At 33.6% G+C, this 22,998-nt stretch overlaps 1 protein-coding gene across 1 annotated transcript in view; it reads right to left on the bottom strand.

The window, feature by feature from the left end:
• The window catches only part of LOC118204394 (bone morphogenetic protein 7-like), a 61,046-nt gene extending 58,938 nt beyond the window's left edge, over positions 1-2,108 (bottom strand). Inside the window, exon 1 of the mRNA XM_085822248.1 lies at positions 1,429-2,108. Within this exon, the coding sequence (XP_085678374.1) occupies positions 1,429-1,792 (364 nt within the window). The 5' untranslated portion in view covers positions 1,793-2,108. The remainder of the gene's footprint in view (positions 1-1,428) is intronic.
• Positions 2,109-22,998: the final 20,890 nt, after the last annotated feature.

Here is a 22,998-nt window from a genome sequence, read left to right as displayed (position 1 = left end):
CAAATATTTTTCAGATATCTTTTATAGCAAAAGGATACAATCACTTAAATGGTATATTTCAGTTTTTAATTGTAGAAATCATGATATTCGAGATCATTTACCCAATCAAACTGGATTTTTATACCGTTCCTAAAATGCCTATTTCCCTGGTTCAGATAAAAATGGTTACGTAAGATATTTTTTAAAGCCAATTTTATATATTACAGAAACTTTCTTTTAAGGAATTTAAGGGGTAAGGCAAAACGTACCTACTTAAAACTTTCCATGCAGAAGGTCAGGCTAAAGATTTAAATTTCTTAGGCTTTTACGAAACATGTAAAGCAATCACAATTATTTTATTGGTTAAGACTGCTGAATAATGATAGTTTGACCCGGATTCGAACCTTAACGAACGGCCTTGTTTTCCTCAATGTCCAACAGAAATACGAGCCAGTTTCCCTTCGACAGTCGTCCAGGAAAGCATACCGTCTTATATGCGGACAAAACCTCGTGTGCTTTATTCAAATAACACAACTTATTTTTTTAACAGGAACCCTGTGCTTACGATCGCTTGTTAAATGGCACAGTGTTTTTAAATAACCTGCGTGAAAACAGTAATAAATATATTACTACAAAAGAAGGTAATATTTAAGACCAGCAATCTTACTCAGGAAGTGAGGGGAGAGAATTTACTTCCTTACAAAATATAAAAGTGTTGGAGAGTTCATAAAAGTACCGAGGAAAAACATTGTACTGAAATAAATAAATAAATACACGTAAGAAACCTTACATTCATAAATGTATAAAATAGTAAAAAAATACATTTCTTTTTTTGTTTACCTCGGTTTTTAATTACGCAGTGCCCTTCATACATGATTAAAAATAAAATTTTGAATCCTCTAGCAACAATGAATTTTAAATTAAAATTGTCTGTTTGAAATTTAAGGAAATTAAAAGCAATCATTTTATATTTGTCATTTCTATTCTATCAGCTCTTTTATACATTTAAATTCTTTTATTTAAGTTGATAAGTAACTGACATAAAAAATAATTTTAAAGATAGAACTGATATTTTAATCAGTTATCCTAGAAGAGTTGAAAGTAAAAAATTTTAATTTAATGCTTCTGGTTGAAATACGGAATAATGTTGGCCTTTTTACCTGGAGAAATGTGCGGCCCTCGCCAACATATTTACTGAATTTGTTCACATGCTATATGTTTGCAATACAATATGCAGAAACAAATTATAATGAAATATGTGGTGAGTTATACGAATTCGAATTTAATTTATTGCCCTGAAAAACAAAATATAGCAAGCGTTTTTTAAGAACAAAAGCAAACAATAAGACCTAAATTAAGCAAACGGAATATAAAAATTTCGCTATTTATATCACAAGGCAAACACTAGAGCATATTTATATATACAACGCATACATAACAAGGACTTACCTTTGTTTACAAAGCTTATAATAAAATCCGAGTATCTTAGGGCACCATGATTTCGTTTTCTCGTAGCAACAGCTAAATTCTCATGCAAGACAGCATCGTCCCTCTCAAGAGTTTTATAAATATTCAAGAGGTATCTGGGTGCAGAACTGAAAGTATCATGATTTCGAGGTTTAGGTCTGTGATCAAGGCCCAGCAAATGAAGAATTTCTTCCTCGAGTTCTTCTTTAGTTTCTTGCTGCAGAGGTTCATACAAAATACTTTGTTGACGTCCGTTATCTGCATAGAAGCCTCCGGATAATCCTGACACTTCTACAGAAAAGAAGAAAGTGATCGATAGAATAATAAACCAGCGATTTTCTGCCATTTTGCTACAGCCGAAAACAACGGCACAAGGTAAATAGACTTCCGGTCAGTAGATCGTCAGGTATGCAGCTGTGAGGCTTTTACTATCTTTGAACTCTTCCCCTGAGGCCAAACCCAATTCAGCTTGTGAAATGCACCAAGCACCGTAGGAAGTTTGCAATTTGCCGCCATCTTGTGGCCTTCACGAAAGGACAAAAATATATGACTTGAAGCTATCCATCAATTAGTATTATAATATGCTGTTTTTATTTAGACCATTTTATATTTTTTATGTACAAATATTTTGTATTATTAAGAGCATTTGTAAAGTAGATCACAGTTGCACTTAATTATTAATCGACTTATTTGTTATCGGGAGACAGAATCCGCGAAAAATGATTTCCGGACTGTAATTAGAATAAAGTTACGGGAGCTATAAGTTTTCATGTGCAAGTCAAATGTACATTTACTGTAGTAATACCAAAGAAAAAGTATATTTTTTCACTTGTCTTCATATATTAGTCCAATAAAAGCTATACAGTAAAATATTAAAATACTTTCACTTCCATAAAAAATCTAATCTGGACACCACATGACTTCCTTTTACGGCCTGTTAAATTATACACATTTTTTGCTGCGCTTCATTTAAACGTTTTCCTCGTTTTATTCTCTCTTTAATAACCGATTTTCCCAAACTTCTTAATTTTACTTTTTCATAATGAGCATAAATTTTCTCCAAATATAAGTATAAAAACCGGGAGACCACACTGAATGTTATATTTTGTTATTTGTCGAAAATTATTATTATGTTATTTAATTTGACATTGACAAAACATGAATATTTTCGTCATATAAAACACTTCTGTAAGCGGAAGTATATGACTAAGACCAAAGATATATATATATATATAAATCGGTACCAATCGTACCAGACGTTTATAGATATATTTGGTATTGCAGATTAAAATAAAAAAATCTGATGTGTACACCACATGACTTCCTTGTACGGAATATTAAATTATACGCATTTTTTCTTGCATTTCATTTAAACTTATTGGATTTAATCAAATCTACTTCGCCGACAGCGCATAAACCAAAATAGAATAAATGCATTCTTTAAAATTCACTCTAGTATTTGTTTACCATAGCGACACTCTGGCGCTAGATTCACTTAACAGTATTAATATATATATGACAGTTAACTTATATAATAATTATATAACGGAAACTAAGTTAACTGTTATATAATCCAATAATTATATAACAGTTAACTTATATATTTCGTTCACATTATAACTCATAATGCACCAAATTTATATCATTTAAAGAATAGAATTATCTAATCGTTGCCACATGTTCTGTTCAAATACTATCATAAAGCTAGAATGATGTATAAAAGAAATTAAGCAAACAAAACAAAAAAGAAACAGTTTTTCACAGACGATTGAGTATTTCTCATTTAATTAATCCAGTTCTCACTTTGCGAGAAGGCAAAAATGTATAAAAACTCAAAATATCTATATTAAAAATTACGAAGTAAATCTTAAACACTTATTTCCTCGAAAAAATTCCAGAAAGGATTAAGCATGATTTAATTGGCAATAATAAATGAATGCGTTATCTTTGTTGTTGCGAAGCTAAGTGTTTCTCTAGATTGGCAACAAATCCACTAGTCACTGTTTCAAATGTAAACATCAATGGCCGCCATATAAAAAAGGCTTAGCGGCACTTAGACAACTTTAAAATTGTTGCTAATTCTAAAAATATTGCATACAGATTTACTAAAGGCATAAAAACATTAACCGGAAGATAAAAACAACATAATAGAATAATTTTTAAAGCAAAAAATGTACAATTTACAAACATATAAGAGTAAAGAAACTGATATCACTGAGCCGGGTAACAGAGTGGATATATATATATATATAATTCTACTTTAATTAAACTTAGGAGATAATATAATCAATTAATCAATACTGTTTAGGAAATAAATTATTATTAACTAACTTTGCAGCAATTGCGCAAGTAATAATAACTTGGATTCGCACTAAATGGATTTAAGTTCATACAACAATTATATATATAAATAAATAAATAAATATATATATATATTTAAATTTAAAAAAATATAAATTCTTAACAAATACGTATAAAAGTAAAAAAGTAAAAAAGCAAATTTAAATTCTAAAAATAGGAAAAAAGCCAAAATTATTTAAAATAATTTAAAAATATGCAAACATGTAAAAGATTTAATTCTCGAACTAATCTACAATATCATTTAAATTCAGAAGCATAAGCAAATCATTGAATGATTGGAGAGTTAGGTTTGGAGGCAACTTCCCCTTGATAATCCCTACTCTATAATCATTCACATATGCATTTAAAAAAAAAAATGTTTAATTTAATTTTAATTTATTAAATTAGTAGATTTATTTACATGGATAGATTTTGCACTTGATTTGCTTATGCTTCTGAATTTAAATGATATTGTAGATTAGTTCGAGAATTAAATCTTTTACATGTTTGCATATTTTTAAATTATTTTAAATAATTTTGGCTTTTTTCCTTTTTTTAGAATTTAAATTTGCTTTTTTACTTTTTTACTTTTATACGTATTTGTTAAGAATTTAAATTTGTTTAAATTTAAATTTCATTCCTTGCAGCAATGGCGCAAAGAATATTTAATTAAATATGTTTTAAATTTAATTTTTTTAATTAAACTCAATTTATTCTTATAAATATATTTATATATGTTTGGTGCGGCCGATTGCAACCAAAATACGAGGTGCACATCTACATGTTATAGCAGTCCTATATACAAAATTTCAACGTTCTGAGGCTACTCGTTTTTGAGTTATGCGAGGTACGTACGTACGCACGTACGTACATACGTTCGTACAGACGCCACGAAAATTCTCTTCAGAATTAATTTTAAAGCAGTTTTATAATTTTTTTGAAGGAAAAGTGTATTTTATTCTGTTCTTATCTACAGATATTACGCAAAAACATCGTTAAATTGCATTCGATAGCGGTCAAAATGGATATTTTCATTGAAATATGCTGCCTCAAACTTTTCGCGATTACAATACTTTCTTTTTACGTCGTACAAGGAAGTAAAAAGGCGATGCACAGCTAGATGTCATAATAGCCCTATATGCAAAATTTCACCGTTCTAAGGCTAATAGTTTTTAGTTGTGCGTGTTACATTTCTGCATTCATACGTACATACATATGTACAGACGTCTCGAAAATGCCCCTTTTAAATTCATTTTACAAGCCTTTTGGGGGAAAAGCGTCCTTTCTTCTGTGCGTACGTAAAGATGTTACGCAAAAAAACGTCCGAATGCACTCGATAACAGTCAAAATGGATACTTCCTTTGAAATGTGTCACGATTACAATACTTCCTTTACTTCGCAGAAGGAAATAAAATCCCTTTCATTTTTTAGTCCCCAAAAATATTAGACATGCTAAAATTAATTCTTTTTTTGTCCGCCCAGTTTGCATAGACAACATTTTATTTCATAATCTGTTAAATAAGTTACAGAGTTTTCTTGAATTACTACAAAATTCACTTACAAAAATTGTCTATGAGTTTGCTAAAAATTGGTAGTTAAACCTCTCCGCCAAACGGTAAATCTGTATGCGGGTTTTCGGGGATTACCTGATATGTAAACGCGAACACAAGGCAAGCTCCCTTAAAAAAAAAAAAAAAAAAAAAAAAAACCCTCTTTACGAAGGCATTTCCTTTTTTAAAAACTATTACTTATTTATTTAATTAAACTAAGTTATCAGGAAGACATATATTTCTTTACGACGAGAAGCGAAAATTTTTTACGATTTTTTTTAAACACATCATGCATTTTTCACCTGTTAAATGAAGTGCTCTGAAGTTATCATATTGCAAGTTTTTTTTTTATTATTATTTTTTTTATTTTTTATTTGATCGTTGTTCTGTAAGAATGTACAGACAACGTAAAAAGTATCTTCGTTACTTAATTTTTTATCAAAAACAGTGTGTTTTCTAATTTTTATGAAAGTGAAAATATTAAAATTTTTTTCTTACTATATAATATTTGTTGAAATAAAATACAGAAAATGAAAAAAATTTAAAATCTCTCGTTTACTTTAAATGATAAAACATCTAACAGTCAGAACAAAGGACAACTAAATTATATGGGAATTCCAATGATCGAACGAGACGTGTACTCTTAAAAAATTGGAGTATTTAAATATTCATCAGCATGCGTATATTGGTAACTGACAAAATTCTGTATCACTTCAGAAACTCTTTTATTTAAAATTATTTGATAGAAGAAAGGCCGTATAAAAAGTACTTCAATTTTTATTCTTTTAATCTAAAATAAAATTAAACACATAATAGAAATTGTTCCCTTAAATCGACAAATATTTTCGCGTGTAACTGTGGTCGCGTGTAAATAATATTTATTTTCTACTTAATCGCACTCAATAATAAAGAATATCAGCTGGCGATTTCCTCTAATCTCAATTTCATGGCAACCGCTATTTCACGATAAAATCTTCGATAATAATTGGCATAATATACGATCTCATATAAATTATACCTATTTTTCAGATACCATTAAAAGGACATTTCTATCATATTGTTGTGATTTTAAACCTATCATTAAAGCTTTTCATACACTTAGCGTTTATTACAAACTACATTTAAAGAGCAATTTTATTTCAGCTTTTTCAGAATAAAAGGTTGCAAACTGAGCAAACAATTTGCAATTTTCCCTCGTTATTTGAATATTTCCAAATGAAAAAACTTTGCTTAACACGCTTAAAACTTCGAGGTCGGGATAGTTTCAGAAACGATGAGATTTAACAGATGTGCATAAATTAATATTGGCCACTTGCAATTCAGTTTTTTTTTTTTTTTTTTTTTATAGAAAAGATATTTAGCCTTCTGATATGTTCTCGTGTTTGGATGGTTCTGATTACCACTTGGAACATTTCATGAATGAATTTTTTGGATTCTATTGGTTTGTTTTAGTTGACAGCGGTAAAGCACACGAGGGCTATGTGCCTTGGTTTCTATTTGAATCTTAAAAACAGCGTGCAATAAACTTCAAAGTAAATTCAATTTCTTTGATAAATATGAAACATGCAAGAAACCAAATTTTCCGAAAATCCTAATCCTCCTTCAGATCAACTGCTTACACTGACGAGGAGACCATATATGGTAAGTAAATTAAAAGATATAATACTTTCTGTGGCAGTTGATGTAGAAATTAAGTTGAATTGGGTGTTTGCTGAAATATGTGAACTTCAAATATTGTACATTGACTGTTAAATTCGAGTTAAAATGTTGTGAAATATTTTTTGATTAGTTAGAGAAATGTTTTAGATGAATGTATTTACTGAAGAGTGGAGTGAGATGGAACTGAGTAAGTTAAAGAGTTTACCATCATAGGTTTTGCCATCAGTAAAACTTGTGTGCATATTTTTGTTTAGAAGTATCCTTTTAAGTTGGTTATGTAATAAACGTACTGCAAAATGAGCAAACAAAATGAGCAGTAGTATAACTTCATGTTACATGCATATATATTTTATTTTATATTTTCTTTAACACAAGCATATTAGTCAGGTTGAGGAGGTCAAATTACTTTTCCCGGTAAGGTTAAATTTTAGCAGAATATCTGATGAGCTGTGAATGCTATAAACAGAAATAAAATATCACTTTTTTTAATAAACTAACTTATCGAAGATCTAAAAATAATTTCCTCTTATACACGGTTTTACTGGAACATGATAAAAGAATTGGATAAAGATTCCCATAAAGGCTGGTTTACACTTCTCCGAGTGTACCCGGGAAGGGATGGGTCCGAGGGTCTCCCACCCCTCTTTCCTTCAACCAAACCATACGAGAGTACTTTTGTCTCGCCGCATATTTAGAGTGCCGCCATGCCGCATCATTGTCCGGGATTCAAACCGGGATCTTCGGCAAGGCAGTCAGCGACGCTGACTACTATACCGGTTGGGCAGACGAGTGACTTGTAGCGAGAACCCGTAGTGACAAGAGGTCTCCACAATGGTTTAAAAGGGTTAAAACTATTAAACGTACTTTTATATATATTTACATACTTTATTTTGTGCATAGCTTGAAAACTTGAGGCGTGTATGAATGATTTTCTTGAAAAAACAGTTAACAATTCTAATCTGGGTTACTGAATTATTTTCGCTAACGCCACGGGAAAATTAAACAAAAAAAGGGGGTGAGGGGTTTCAAAGACAGCTTACTTCTCTCAAATAAAAACTAAATTTTGTACGTTCTTAAAAAGTTGAAAAGTATCGTACGATGGGAAACCCTAAATTTAAAAGAGGTAAAAATGTGAGCCATAAAGAAAAATGAATATTAAAATTTAAAGCAAAAATATTAGGTTATAGTAACTAAAACCAAATATTTAATATAATTTAGGAATTCTTTTGCAGGACCAACCATGAGATTTTGACGTTTCTGAGAACAAAATGAATACCATATGAAATATAATTGAAATACTTAACGGTTGAAGCACAGACAGCATCTGTGATTCCGTAAGCATATTAGGTATCACCTTGCCTTACTAACTGTTAAGCTTCCTCCCCAATTTTGAGGAAGAACACCCCGTGAAGCAGTGCAGAGATCTACCACTCTCTGCTCCTACCACCCTTCTCAAGAAAGCACTTTCGGCTTGCTGTGTGTTTTGAGTGTCCCTTGCCGCAGAGACATTATATGCTAACAAACATCCATGCCATCTCCGGGATTCTAACTCGAACCCATCGATACGACAGTCAATATTGGCTGCGCGGAGAATCTCTACCACCTAAGAACGACATCTGCGGGCTGTCGATAGAGGCATATTTTAGATAGGGTTTCTAAATTGTAACGGCGCATAATCAAGTATTTTTTTTAAAATGAATGAACAGGAATTGCGATCATAGCGCGTATATCTAGTGCTCAATTCGCAAAGTATAAAACCAGCACTAGAGGCGGAAAATTGATCCCCCCCCCTTTTTTTTTTTTTTTTTTTCAGCCATTGTAATTTTGTAAAGAAGCTCGAATCGATATGGAAGACCTTACAGACAACTAAGCGACTTCGAACGTGGTCGCATTGTAGGGTTGCGTGAAGTTGGTCGCAGCGGATCATCATGGCTGCCATCAGCCTGGCATCGTATAGTGTTCAGCGATGAATCCCGCTTCACTCTTCAAGCAGATGACCACCTTGTTCGTGTCTAGAGAGGACGGTGCAAGCGGTCCCAATCAGCCTTTGTTTCACAAAGGCATACAGCTATAACCCCTCGTGTGATGGTGTGGGGCGCTATTTCTTATGACAGCAGGTCATCCTTAGTCATCCTCCGTACATCTTTAACAGCTCAACGGTATTATTACCCTTCATTTGCATTACCCTTTACGGCACGTCATCCTGGGGCCATTTTCCAAAAAGATAATGCCTGGCCACATACCACTCGCATAGTTTTGGACTGTCTCCGTGCGGTGGATACTCTTCCTTGATCAGCAAGGTCACCAGACCTTTCACCAATCGAGCATGTCTGGAACATGGTAGGTCGCCAGATTCGGGCACCACAAAATATCGCAGATCTGGAGCGACAACTGATGGATGCCTGGTAGAATGTGTCGCAGGATGACATTAGGAACCTCTACCACTTCTTGCTTCGACGAATTCAAGCACGCAGTGTCGCAGGGGCGGTTTGACCAACTACTAATTTGAACACTGATTGGGGAATTGTGAACCGTGAACAGGTACTAAGACCTTGATTTTTTAATCATTTTACTATCTGTGTATGAGCTATACAGATATTCAACTTCATCAAAAACAACCACTTCCTTCATGGTGCTTCGATTTTTTTTTCCAAAAGAGTGTATTTCGTTTTTCAAAGATATCGGCTAGATAGCTCACAAATGTTAACAGATCCATCATTCGTTAACAGATTTTTCATTTCAGGTTTGTCTCTTAAAAAATTACTAAGAGTATCAATTAATTCCATAAATTTTTTCAAGCAGTTCCTTTTCGACAGCTATCTTACTTCAGCCTAGCTATCTTGCTCGTGTATTCTTCATTTTGTTTTTCACAAAATAATTTGAAGAAACGCGCTAGCTCTTCACTAGCACTAGCTCATTTGGCACTAGCTCTTTAATAGCATTGATACACTTTATAACTGAGTTTAGTACTTCATTTAGAACAGGCGAAATGTTTTTAGCTACCAGGGTTTCACTATGAATAACACAATGCATAAGAAGCATTTCTGGATTCTCATCTTTCATCAGTTTTAAACAATCCTTTTTCTTCCCAGTCGTGTATCCTTTAGTGAGTAATTATTTCACAAGACACACTTTTTTACTTTACATGCTATTTCATTATATGTACAAAATATATCATCACTCGCACACACACTTATATCTACAGCTACTTTTACACAGCTACTCGGAATCTAGTTCTGGTTTTTTATTACTGCGCGCGTTTCGATTCTTGGCGCTGTACCAGCTTTAAGTCCGATTATGATATACCACACCGATAGTTCTCGATATACAACATCCCTTTCCCTTTATCATAACTGCAGTCTATCAGGGGGACGTCGAATTCTACTGGACCGACGCAAATATTGTGGCACTGCTGGTTTCTTTGGTAACCTGGTTGTATCAGCAGCAGGTCCGGTGGATGGTACATCTGGTACTATCTTGGACTCGGAGGACGACACAGACTCATCTGTCTGGTGGCTATTATCTTTGGATGGCTCTGGAACTCTACTCTTATTACGCTGTTTAGAAATCACGAGAGCTGGAGGTGGACGTATGAACCCCTCATCTGTTACGGTTCCTCCATCACGCATCTGATCGATATGTCGTCGCCATGACCATCTACATTTATGGTGTAATGAAGCAGCCCCTCCTTGGATTGGACGGTTCCAAATCTCCATCGTCTATCACATTGGAGATAGTTTCTTACTGCCACTCTATCTCCTACTCTAAATCCTCGGTCTGCAAACTCGTAGGTTCCTTTTCGAACTCTGTCTTCCACCCTCCTTTTGAGATCTGGTTTCAATAAATCTATTCTTGTTCGAATTTCTCTCTTCAGCATTAGCATTGCAGGGCTCTGTAGAGTAGTTAAGTTCGGAGCTTTCCTATATAACATCAAGAATGTACTGAGTTTTTGTCTCAATGTTCCTGGATAATTTTGCATAGTTCTTAAAGATTGTTTTACTGTAAACACATACCGTTCAGCCTGGTATTTAACATATTCTGATTGTAAGCGCACTGTATGGCAAGGACCTAAGTCTGCCATATACACACTAATTGTTTCCCCCTCGTGCTGCTTTAGATTTAAAAATACATGTCTGCTGGGAATTATAAGTGGCTTAGGATTTAAATTATTTCTCAATTTTTTAACACTTCATAATCTTTCTAGGAAGGATTATCAGGAGCCAGCAAGTTTTTTGAAACTATACATTTTTTCGGACAATTAGTACTTTCCCACGCTTGTCCTATGAAACATTTTGTATATCTAAATAACTTTCGATTCTCTCTAGAAACGAATCAAACTGTTCTTCGTGTTCATTATATTTTTCAAATTGAACCGAAAGTTTCGAATTGTCCATTTGTGGAATAATAACTGAAGTAAGTTTCTCCATTAGAGCTCTATTCTGCGCTATTAACTCAGTTACAAACTGCTCCATGATCTTCCGAAGGAAAAATGATTATAAAAGCTTTACCTTGAGCGAGCAGTCTTCGGGGAATCCCCTAATCCTTATTTCGATTGCATTACTCACTTTATTTATTATCATAAATCGGACATCCATCGTCGCCAGCTGTGGTGTATCCTTTAGTGGGTAATTTTTTCGCAAGACACACTCTTTTACTCTACATGCTACTTTATTATATGTACAAAATATATCATCACTCGCATGCACACTTATATGTACAGCTACTCATAACTTCAGCTACTCGCATTCTGGTTCTAGTTTTTTATTACTGCGCGCTCTTTCATGCTTGGCGCCATGCTAGCTTTAATTCCGATTATGATATACCACATCAATAGTTCTCGATATACCACATTCCCCATCATATCAGGAGCACCATCTGCAACACAATATGTTATCTAATGATTTACGGAGCAACATTTCTTCGGCAAAATCACCTTTATCCATATATCTTAAGGAAGTACGGACTTACTGTCTCTCAATGTTGATTCATCCATTTGAACCGAAACTTTTCTTCTTTTGAGCTTTTCAGCAAGTTGTATTTCAATATCCTCATATCATCTCATTCATCTATTCTTCTGCTAACAGTATTTTTACTTTGTGTCATAGCTTTAAAGTCTTTACCATCTTTTTCTAGAACCGTTTTAAGAAATGCTGATATTGATGGTTTGATTAAATTCTCGCCTATAGTATGAATTTTCCTAGATTTAGCTATGAGTAATGAAATTTGATAACTAGCCTCAAGAGTACGATTACAGCTACATTTTGAGCAGTAAATACAGTCTTAAATGTTACTCTTTTTTCAAAATTTGTCTTTAAAATTTGAAAATAATTCAAATCTGAATTAATATGAGCATTATGTTTCGCCTTCAAATGTGCCTCAAGAAGAACCTCGTTTCATTCTATCTTTGGTTAAAAGTTCATTCTTTGGTTTTGCCATAAAAGACAAAAAGGTTACATTTAGTCATGTACAGCTGGTATGAAACCAAATTTTAAGTTTTCCTCTGAACACTGACGAACGTTTTTCTTGCTTGCACCACTCATTTCACTAAGAGCTGAAAGAAAGAAATATAACATCAATTATATCACACCGCTAAATATAAACAAAGCTGAAAGAAGCTGCTGTTGCCATTCAAGGCAAGAAGAATATACCTGTTGCCATTCCTACAGTAAAAAATAAAATGAATTCATCTACTGACATGTGCGAAAAACGTCTGGAAAGCGCAATGTGTCAACTATTCAAATGCCCTTTAAAAGCATTTAAATGTCCTTGTCTGCAGCGGAAATTCTTTCTAAAATATTTAAAATGCATCACAATTTAAAAACTTTCTTAACATCCCTTACTATTTCTTATTTTTAGGAATAAAAAATGAAATTTCGACTTCTTGAAAAAAATCTGGAAATTTGAACGTCCCTTGTCTCCTTAACCTCTGTACGAGTCCATTTTCGAATTCCTCCCTAAACAATCGAATTTCCCCCCCCCTGTGGGGCTAAAGCCTCACTTTGGAAAACACTGCTCTACAGTAGCTAGTTCATTATTCCCTGGGGCTTTGCTCTTCTTCTTGGAACTTATTGTTGTTCTAAGTTTTTCTATGGTAAATTTTAAGTTGTTCTCTGGGGAATTAAGTTGACTTTTTGTCTGTCTTTGTCACTGTTATCCTGTGGAAAATGGAAGCTCATTGTGCTCTCGATTGTTTCTTCTATCGAGTTTCTCCATACTTCATTAGAACATTTTATCCTACATATTTTAGTGGGTTGTAGGCTTTGGCTTTAACGATACCATAGGCTTTGACTTTAACCATTCCAATAATATGTCCCATAAGAAGTTGTTATTTTAAGGCTATTCTTTGAAGATGTGTTTTTTTATAACATGCTGCTTTCCTTTTATGTCCTAGTCTATTTGTTCTCCTTTCTTCCCCTCCGCTGTTTTGGTACAGAGAACTTTGTTTCTTAATTCTTTGCGTAGCCCCAAAGTGTACTTTTGGCGATAAAATCTCCACATATGACACTAGAAGTCTGGTCTTTGTTGTGAATGATCTCTTCAATTTTGGATAAAATAAGGTCTAGTACATCGTGGGGAGGGTAATAGATTACCCTTTCTACATTAATAGGAAGGGGTATCTATATCTATTTTTATGGCAACTAACGTCTTTGTGACAAATTTCCAGGATTGGTAAACACTGGTGCTCCCTTTTTGATTTTTCTTAGAGTGTTTATGCGATGCTTTTAGATGACTAATGTAAGGATCTTTAAATTTTAATGAAATCTTATCTATATTTAAGTCTATATCTTCATTTATCTTAACCTCTGTGTATTCTTTGAATAGATTAAAGATTATCTTCTTTAGTTGAAGCCAACCTGTATTTATGATCTTCATTCTTAACGTTTTCCTACCTTCAGGAAGATTGATATGGACTCTGAAATTTATCCCTGATTGTCAGATCTATCCATGTATTCCTTTGTGGCCCTGCAAAGGTAAGGAAGCTGTCTGGGTCGTTGAGAAGTGTGGCGCATGTTGAGGCGAGGAAGTCGCGTATTCGATGCCCACTTGCATCTGTTGACCCTGGACCCCAAAGTGCACTTCTGGCGTTGAAATCTACACATATAAGAATAGACGTCTGATCTTAGTTGTGAATTATCTCTTCAGTTTTGGATAAAATTGGGTCTAGTTCATCGTGGGGAGGGCAATTAATTGACATTAGTAAGAAGGGGGTATTTCCATGTATTTTTATGGCAACTAACGTCTCTATGACACAAAGTTCCAGGATTGGTAGACTCTGGTCTGTTATTATTATTGCACGTTTTCTTGTATTTGATTATAAAATATTCTGTATTGTAGTGGGAACCCACATATCTTATTTTTAATAAGGAATAGTTCCCGCACACATGCTATTTTGATTTCTGTTTTGTCTTCTAAGTCTTTGCGGAGTTGTAAACTTGCACACCTAGCGTGCTGTAAGTTAAACTGTGTAATTTCGAAACTATCCATAATTTATTTTTCTTTTAGCTACATCTAGCTCTCTTTGTTTACTTGGGCAATTAGTGTAGACACATTTGTGTCTTATATTTAATTGGAGGTTAAATTCTTCGTTCGCGTTTTTGCAATTCATGCATTTCTTTTTTTCAGTACAGTCTTTTCTTAACTGGCCTGTTTTCCGCAACTGGTGCAACACTGCTGTACTTTGCAGGGTTTTTTTTTTTTTTTTTTTTTTTTTTTTCGTGGCCGAAACCTATGCAGTTTTGACATTCAGTTATTTGTATAAAATCTCTTATATTTTTCTTGTCCATAAAATGTTCACTTTTCTGATTTTCGTTAACTTACTAAAGGATTTTGTGTCTAGGGACACTACCCAGTGTTTACCAAACCGTCCTTTTAGATTGAATTTTACGTCTATTTCCGCGTCTGTTACGTCATAATTCGGGGTTTTCAGAGTTTCTTTAAGGGAAATTGCGTCTAAATCATCTTTGACATTATAAATTATAATTCTTGGGTTTATCTTCTTTGGCCTTTGTGGCTCAATTAAGTCCTTAAGTTTCTTATCTTGTCTGATTGCTTCCTCAAGAATTTTTAAATCATCCTCTTTAACTGTCTCTATTTTAAAACCTCGGCGTCTCACTTTTCTAACACATTTAACTCAAATTTAAGGCTATTTGGGTTAATGTTCTTTGCTAGTTTTTCTTTAGCGTTTTGTAACGTAGCGCCCTAATCCTTAGGCAGTTTGCCTTTTCTTGTCTCTTGTTTGAACGGGATCGGGATCTTGTTTGAGGTTCCTGTTGTTTAAATATATCAGCATAAATCTCTTTTGGGGTAGCTGTTTCTACAACTCCCTGAGTATAGTCCTCAATAATCTGGATCCGTTCAAGACAACCCTCAAGGCGAGCTATTTTAAGCTTTTGCTTAGTCATTATCTTGAGAAAATTATGAATTGATTTTTAATGTTCTTTCCTAAGTTTTTGGAAATTTTGTCCTGGTTTAACGGTCTATCCAGGTTATCCAAGCACTCATGTGCCTCTTTTAGAAATATATCAGCATCAGCTGAATAGAAAGTATCCTTATTCTGTTCTGCGGCACTCTTCTTTTTATGAGCCATTTCTGAGAGCCTGTCTCTCTCTAGCTCGTCTTTCGATGCATACATTGTACTTTGTATTTGTACTGCGTGCTTTTGTAGGCGAAGGAGAATCTATAGGAAAACCACCTCTGGCTCCGTTGCAGGAAGCAACAAGTGCAATGGGTCACCTTTCGTAAGCCGGTATTCTGGGGACTTAACGGACTTCTACTTAGCTGTTAACTTCTCACCGGACTTACTACTTAGCTGCGGAGCAAATTTGGACCTTTAAAAGAGCGAGCCCCGAGACCACGACAAGCTAAAGTTAAACTGGAAGCCCTTATGTGCAAATAGATCCAGTCGTTACTCCTCACATGCGGCATCATGCAGATCCTTTAGAGGGGAACGATTGTACTGGAGCTCGAATTGCTTTAATCAAGTTTCCAAGGTTTCAGCAAAAAACTATAGATTTTTATCCCCTGGGGAAAAGTTGTGGGAAAAAAGAAATTTAATAACGCTTGTGTCTTGGCGAATAATGAGCGTGTGAGCACTTTAATGTAAGTTGGCCGCGCTGATTGGAAGAACCCTATCCGCCTTTGCTGTAAACTGTTGCAGAAACTGTACAGTAAAATATATCAAAAACGACTTGAGGGATGGGTAATTCAATCTGAGTTCTAACGATTAACTGCTCATGGGAAGGTTTTGATAGATCTGATGATCAAGAATAAACTGGAACTTTCATTTCGCCTGTTATGAAATCTATACATGAATCCATTAGACTTCAAATTCTACTCTAAATTGAAAATTTTCCTCAAGGAGAGTATTTTTGCTGTCCGAAAGGTTTCCCCTCCCAGTTTTTGAATCTGTTCCATCAATCTGTTTGAGAGTTAGATAAAAGTAACACCTCACAACAACAACACATCTGAGGCACCAGATTGCAGATATTGGAAAGCAAGGGAACTACATAGAAGCATACGAAGTAAAACTACTTGTAATGAAATAAATTTGAGAGAAAATAAAGAATAACGATTTTTTTTATAAATGACATCTTTATTTATTTATTATTTTTGTTTGTTTCTATGGCCATAATAATTCTTTAAAACTAATATGGCTATGGGAGAAATTCATAGAAATAAAATCATCTACCATTTTATTTGTTGCTGTGATAATTAGCTTACGGCTACAGTCTAAAATTGTTTAAAGCATTGTGTACATTCTGTGATTTAAGAAATTAAATTACTAATCAATAAAGAAGCGTATCTTTACATAATTTCAGTTTCAAAATATATTTCCTATTATTTGCAATATATATATATATATATGTAATATTAAAAGCACAAGGAAAAGACGGAGCAGAACACTGTAAATGCATGATTAGATCCCTATTGAAGAAGAATTTTGATTGCGTAGTATTTAAAGAACTTGACAGTCGAGGCAGTTTTAATTCCATTTTTATTTCCAATTGATATTTGTGGCCACAATCACTTGGCACTCTAGTCGTGCCTTTCCACAGAAGATTTACATTTTTGATATTGTTGAGAAGGAAAGCAAGCCAGCGAAATTACATCTTAGCAGAGTAGAGAGCAAAAGCAGAAGTGCGTAGTTATGAAAGATGGAAGCACGTGAAGAGAAAAGTTTCGGGCCTCGCAATACTTCTATACAAACCATATCCATCAATAGGGCTGTCCTCTTGAGCTAACCAGTGTGTTCTATTCACTGGTGACCCAGGGTGCCTAGGTAGTTACTTGAAAAGGCCTCCGTTCCTTGCATTAAGGTAACTGGTCTTTCCTTGCATTAAGGTAACTGGCCTTAAGTTAAGGTAACTTAAGGAGAACTGCACTAATACATTCCATAATAAAAAAATATAATAATAATAATATAAAAAATTTACATGCATTCATAAAATGAGAACCTCCAACATTAGCTTGCACGAAGAGGGTAAAAGGAACAACTGTACAGAGGTAATTACAGGCCTCTGTTGAAGGAACCAGTACACACTCATCATACTATACTTAACACACAATAACCCATAAATTTTAACATGCATTTACCATAACTTCATATTACGAGTACATATCTGTAATAATTTCACTTATTTTTTACATCTTTATTTTTAGAATAATTATAAAATTCGTATTCAAAATTCTCAACAAAATTTCAAAAACATAATAACTTATCTTAATATCCTTCCCTATGAATAATTTAAATAGCTTAAAATTCGTTACTTAATTTGCTCACACATAATTATTAAAAATTAGAAAAATCAATGAACAAGAATTTCAGATTTTTTCAAAACAAATTACAGAAATTTTAACCAAAGTTGAAATGAAAACTATAGAATCCGCAGCACATTAAATAATTTAGTTCCTGAGCTAGATTCACACGAATGTAATAATTTTTGAGCTGTTGAAAAAAAAGCGGAAGTGCAAATAATTTTCTGTCGCACATACTTGCAAACACTAACTCAGATCGACCTTGAACCCGCTGTAATGCTGAATTCCTAAACGGTAATTCACTAATGATTTCCTTTTCACTAGGCATTCCAACTTCTCAATTTATCGAGAGATTACTTTCAATCTGTAAACACTTGAAGCACTTGCAGAACACCACAGCAGAAGAATAATCTGTTATTTTTTAAAACACTGAAAACACAAATTTGATGATTCACTTCTTTCACATTATCTTGGATTTATCACAAAACGATGATTTGAAGAGCTGAACTAAATTTTCCATTGAGGTTTGCGGCTGCAGGAAACTATCCTACCGGCTTAATTGTAATATTAAAAGCGCAAGGAAAACCCGGAGCATTGTCGATGCGTGATGAGATAAAAGCACAAGGAAAGACGGAACACTATAGATGCGTGATGAGACCCATATTGAAGAAGATTTTGATTGCGTAGTATGCTAGTAATGCTAACTTGGTAATATCTAAAGAACTTGGCAGTCGAAGCAGTTTTAATTCCATTTTTATTTCCAATTGATATTTGTGGCCACAATCACTTGGCACTCTAGTCGTGCCTTTCCACGGAAGATTTACATTTTTGATATTGTTGGGATAGAAAGCAAGCCAGCGAAATTACATCTTAACAAAGTAGAGAGCAAAAGCTGAAGTGCGTAGTTATGCAAGATGGAGGCACGCGAAGAGAAAAGTTTTGGTTTACAAGGACAGTTTCAGTTCCCAATGATTACGTCATCAGAGCTGCGCCGATCATAGAGTGATCTAGATATGACGCAATGCAAAGAAGTTATTACGATTTTAGAATAGAGAGGAAGAATTAATGTTTATAGTTTAATCTATAATTTTGATTCATATATTTTTATCTTACATATATATGTATAAAAAAACTATTTTTTCTAAGCGAGTCGCATTTATGGGTTCAAAAAGTTACTGTTTGGCCATGCCTGACTTATACTGCATAAGGAATCATTTATAAATTTATTTCTTTTCCCTCAGAAGTTCCCTGCTCTTCGAAAATGCATGGAGCAAAAAGTCGTCTAATGATACTAAAGAAGTCACACGCAAACAAAAGCAATATTTTTTTTTCAAAGCTTTATTTCCCAGTTTTTATATAAGTAATTTATTCAGTTTACTTAAATAACTATGTATGATTTTTATAAACTTGTTTACACAAAAGGAAAAAACTGTGCTATTAAGTAATTTATGAATTTGTATTTGCTGAAGGAACAATCATTATAATCGCATTTTTAATTTTAGGTCGGAGAAGAATCTCATTCTCAGACAAGTGAAAAGAAGTTCGACGGCCGAAAAAAGTTGAATACCTATCTTTCTCGTCCTACGCTAGGTCTAATTTCGAAAATTCGCTGATAACAAGTTTCTCAAAAATAGCCACCAGTAAAAATTGCACACATAATGCTATTAAAATTACGGTATTTATCAGTTGCGCCATTGGGTTCGTCTACCAAACAAACGATTTCTTAAATCTGTACTACTCGTATCCGACTATAACAAATATGCTACCAAGGAATCCATCTGAAATTGTTCAACCAGCATTCACTTTCTGCAATAAAAACAGGTAATTAACCTATTCATTCTACGCACTACTCTTTTTTGTATCCCACCATATTGATTATAGCCATCATTTACATATCAAGGTAAATGTGATTAAAAAATAAGCAAAATTAACCTGAGTTTGACTGTAGGAATTAGATATGTTGTGCATATAACACAGCTGTTTACGTACACTATCCTCTATTTAGTACAATTTTATTGCAGAATCATAAGTTAGAATAACTATGAAATCTTTATTTAACAATTTAGAGAGTTTGCTTAACTCAAGTAGAACACAAATCAAAATTTGCAATCTTCACAAACATTTATACTGAAGTGTTGAAAAAAGAATTTACAAGAGACTCATTTATAAGTTTTAAATATCTTCAGGTTTACCTATTGGACAATAATATCAGGAGTAAATTCCAAAAAATAAATTAACTTGGCTAAAAGGAAAATCTGAGGCTCAAATGGAAAATCTTTTCAAGACCTGTGCATGAAAACGTAGATAGAATCCTCTCTCGTCAACATATTGTTTGGCGCTCGTTTGTTTTTGATGCTGCTGAGTTTCGTTGTACTCTTGTACAACTAATACTAATTTATTCTTACATTGCTCCTGTTTTGCTAATGAAACTCATACCAATTGTAATTGATTCCTGAAAAACTGAAATTTAGCTTTAAGTTTAGTCATAATATTAGCAACAGTTTGTTCTGTTGAAAGATAAGACAGCTTTTAATATTCTTTTGTTATGCAAGTTGCTCATATGATGAAATTTTGTGTCAATGTGCTTTGTACGCAAACTGTACTTTTCAGATTTTACAAGTTTTATTGTTGATTGATTATATTCAAAAACATTTACAGGTAAAGTTTGGGGTAAATCTAAATCTTCTGTTAACTTTAACAGCCACAATAATTCTTGTGAGAGTGCAACATATTCAGCTTCTGCTTAAGATAAAAACACGCGTGTTTGTTTCTTTGAAACCTTGAAATACACTTTCTGCCTAATAAAATTATACTTCTTGATTTGGATTTTCTGTCTTCAATATCTTGCCCCTAATCAGTATCAGTTCCGGATGTAGGGGTAGGCAAACCGGGGTCTGTGCTGTGGCCCGGGCGGTAACTTCTGAGGGCGGCAAATTCAAGCGTGGCGCTACATCGTATTTTGAATGTTGTGAAATTTCGATACAACATTAGTAGTTTTAAAGCCAGGTTTAAAACCTCTTTTAAGAATAGTTATAATTAATTACTCAGAAACCTTTTAATGGAACAAACAGTTAAAAGTAAGCTAAGTGTAGCCGAATACGACTCTTAAAGATAAGATCAGAGAGAGTACATTAATAAACCTTTAAGTGATTAATGAAAAAATTACCTTTAGGTAAATAAACTTTAAGCTTGTAAATGAGACTTCGATGTTAAAGGGGTTAAATGCCTTCTCAGAGTCGAGAAAACATGCCATAGCTGACCCTTTTTAGCAAAACGATGCTGCGAGAAATTCACTAAGATTAAAAATTTGATGTTATATTTTATGGCATTTACGAAAGCCGAATTGCTTCTTCTGAATGACTTTATATATTTCTAGATGTTCTATGATTCTTTTTTGAATAACTCTTTCAAATACTTTATTAGTACAAGGTCGATAGTACATTTAGATCCTTACCGTGCTTAAGAAAGAGGATAATTATAGCTTGTTTCCATTTCTGTGGAAAACAGAGCAGACAGAAACGAAATATTTGCAAACAATGTTATACGCTTTCCTGGTAGTTTCTTTAGCGCTTTGTTGGAGATTAAATCGTATCCTTCGTAGGGAATTTGTAAATTTTTGGTTTAGTTAATCACTTCCTTTGGAAGAGTTGGGAGAAAGTGCCAATTGCCGTTCGTGGGAAGAAGTATTTAATTAGTGGAGGATAAAATCTCTCGCTATTCCTTTCCACTGACTCTCGGATTAGAACTTTAACGTATATCTGTAAAAAATGTTAGGGATCTCAGATTTTGAGTGGGAAAGAAAATTATTGTGTAATATCGGTTTAATGAAATTCATTTTATTACGACAAATAGATTTAGTTATTTCCCAAGCTGTATCTGATTGAATTTCGATACTGTTGATTAATTATTCAATTAATCAGGATGCTTTCTGTAATTAGAAAAGAAACTTTAAGACGTTTAGCATTAAACTGAGGTTTAGCAATTGAGTCTGTTACAACTTTCCAGCGCTTGAATGATCAATTATTTTCCTAAATGATTTCCAAAATAATAATTAATCAGTGTAGTACAAAAAGTTCAGAGAATATAGTTGAAAAAGGAGTAATAGCATTTTGAATTTTATGAATAAGTGAAGTAATAGCATATTTAATATCTGCGATATAATGAAGTATTTACATTAAATATGCAGTAAAAGAACTTTGAACTTCATTCAGTTAATATTTTTAGTTGATTTGCGCTGGGTGGATACATGCCGTAGGAAATAAATAGAACAGGAAGGTAATCAGAAGATAAGGCATCCTTAGCTTCTAGATGAGGATTTCGCGAAACATTTTTAAGAAGAATGTCAAGAATTGCATTTTCGCCTTTAATATGATATCTTGCTGCGAAGAAGTTACCGGTGTGACGTTGGAGAATGGAGGAGCAGAATGAAAACTGTGGGCTTTTAGGAGATGACGAAATAGTTACACTAATAGAAGAGATCGAAGATAAAAATTAAGATAAATAAAAAGACATAGAAGCGGAAGACAAAGGTAAAGTTAAAAAGAGGACTCACAGTAAATGACTAAGGGCCGCTGAAAGAACACTTCGTTACTTGGAGGAGCAAGATGCATCTGCTATAGGCATTTTGTTCTTCCGTCATCTACGTGATGAAGATGTACAAAGACAAAGCGGATGGGAGAGACAGTCAAGCATCATGAGATTTTTTAAAAGAATTACTGCTCATTTTTTTAGTTTTGTACACGTAATTTTTTTTAAAACTTCTTAACAGTTATTTTAGGCTATGGGTTCCTTTTTGTGTCCTATATTGTGCTAGAACTTTCCTTAGTGTAATAAGTAATAACGCATTATGAATTATGAACAACTCTCCTCCCTTATTCCTTAAAACTTGACATTACTGGTAGCTCATTTACCCTCTCAGTACCTCTGTCCACATTAAGTCGAGTTTGTCGGACTCTATTGTATATTCAAATGTCAACGATTATTCAGAACATCAGTTACCTGAATGCAGAAAACTTCGCTACGTCCTCATTTTTACTACCTCCGTTATTTAAACAGCGCCAAGCTTATAACTAAGTTTTAATTAAGAAAAAAAAAAAAAAAAAAAAAAGAACTAGCGTAGCAAAGATATTTAGCTCTCGCATACAATTTATGGCTGCCGTGATTCCGCAATTTCTTTTATTGTAGCATGAAACGCATTTTCTCGTTCTAAGGATTTGAACTCTTGAAGATTGCTCCATTAGTTTTGGAA

This window comes from Stegodyphus dumicola, chromosome 8 (genome assembly GCF_044657685.1).
Source record: "Stegodyphus dumicola isolate Sdum_Otavi_A_Nest chromosome 8, ASM4465768v1".
NCBI classification, from domain to species: Eukaryota; Metazoa; Arthropoda; class Arachnida; order Araneae; family Eresidae; genus Stegodyphus; species Stegodyphus dumicola.
Note: the sequence above shows the minus strand (reverse complement) of the source record. Positions and strands in the feature narration are given on the sequence as shown.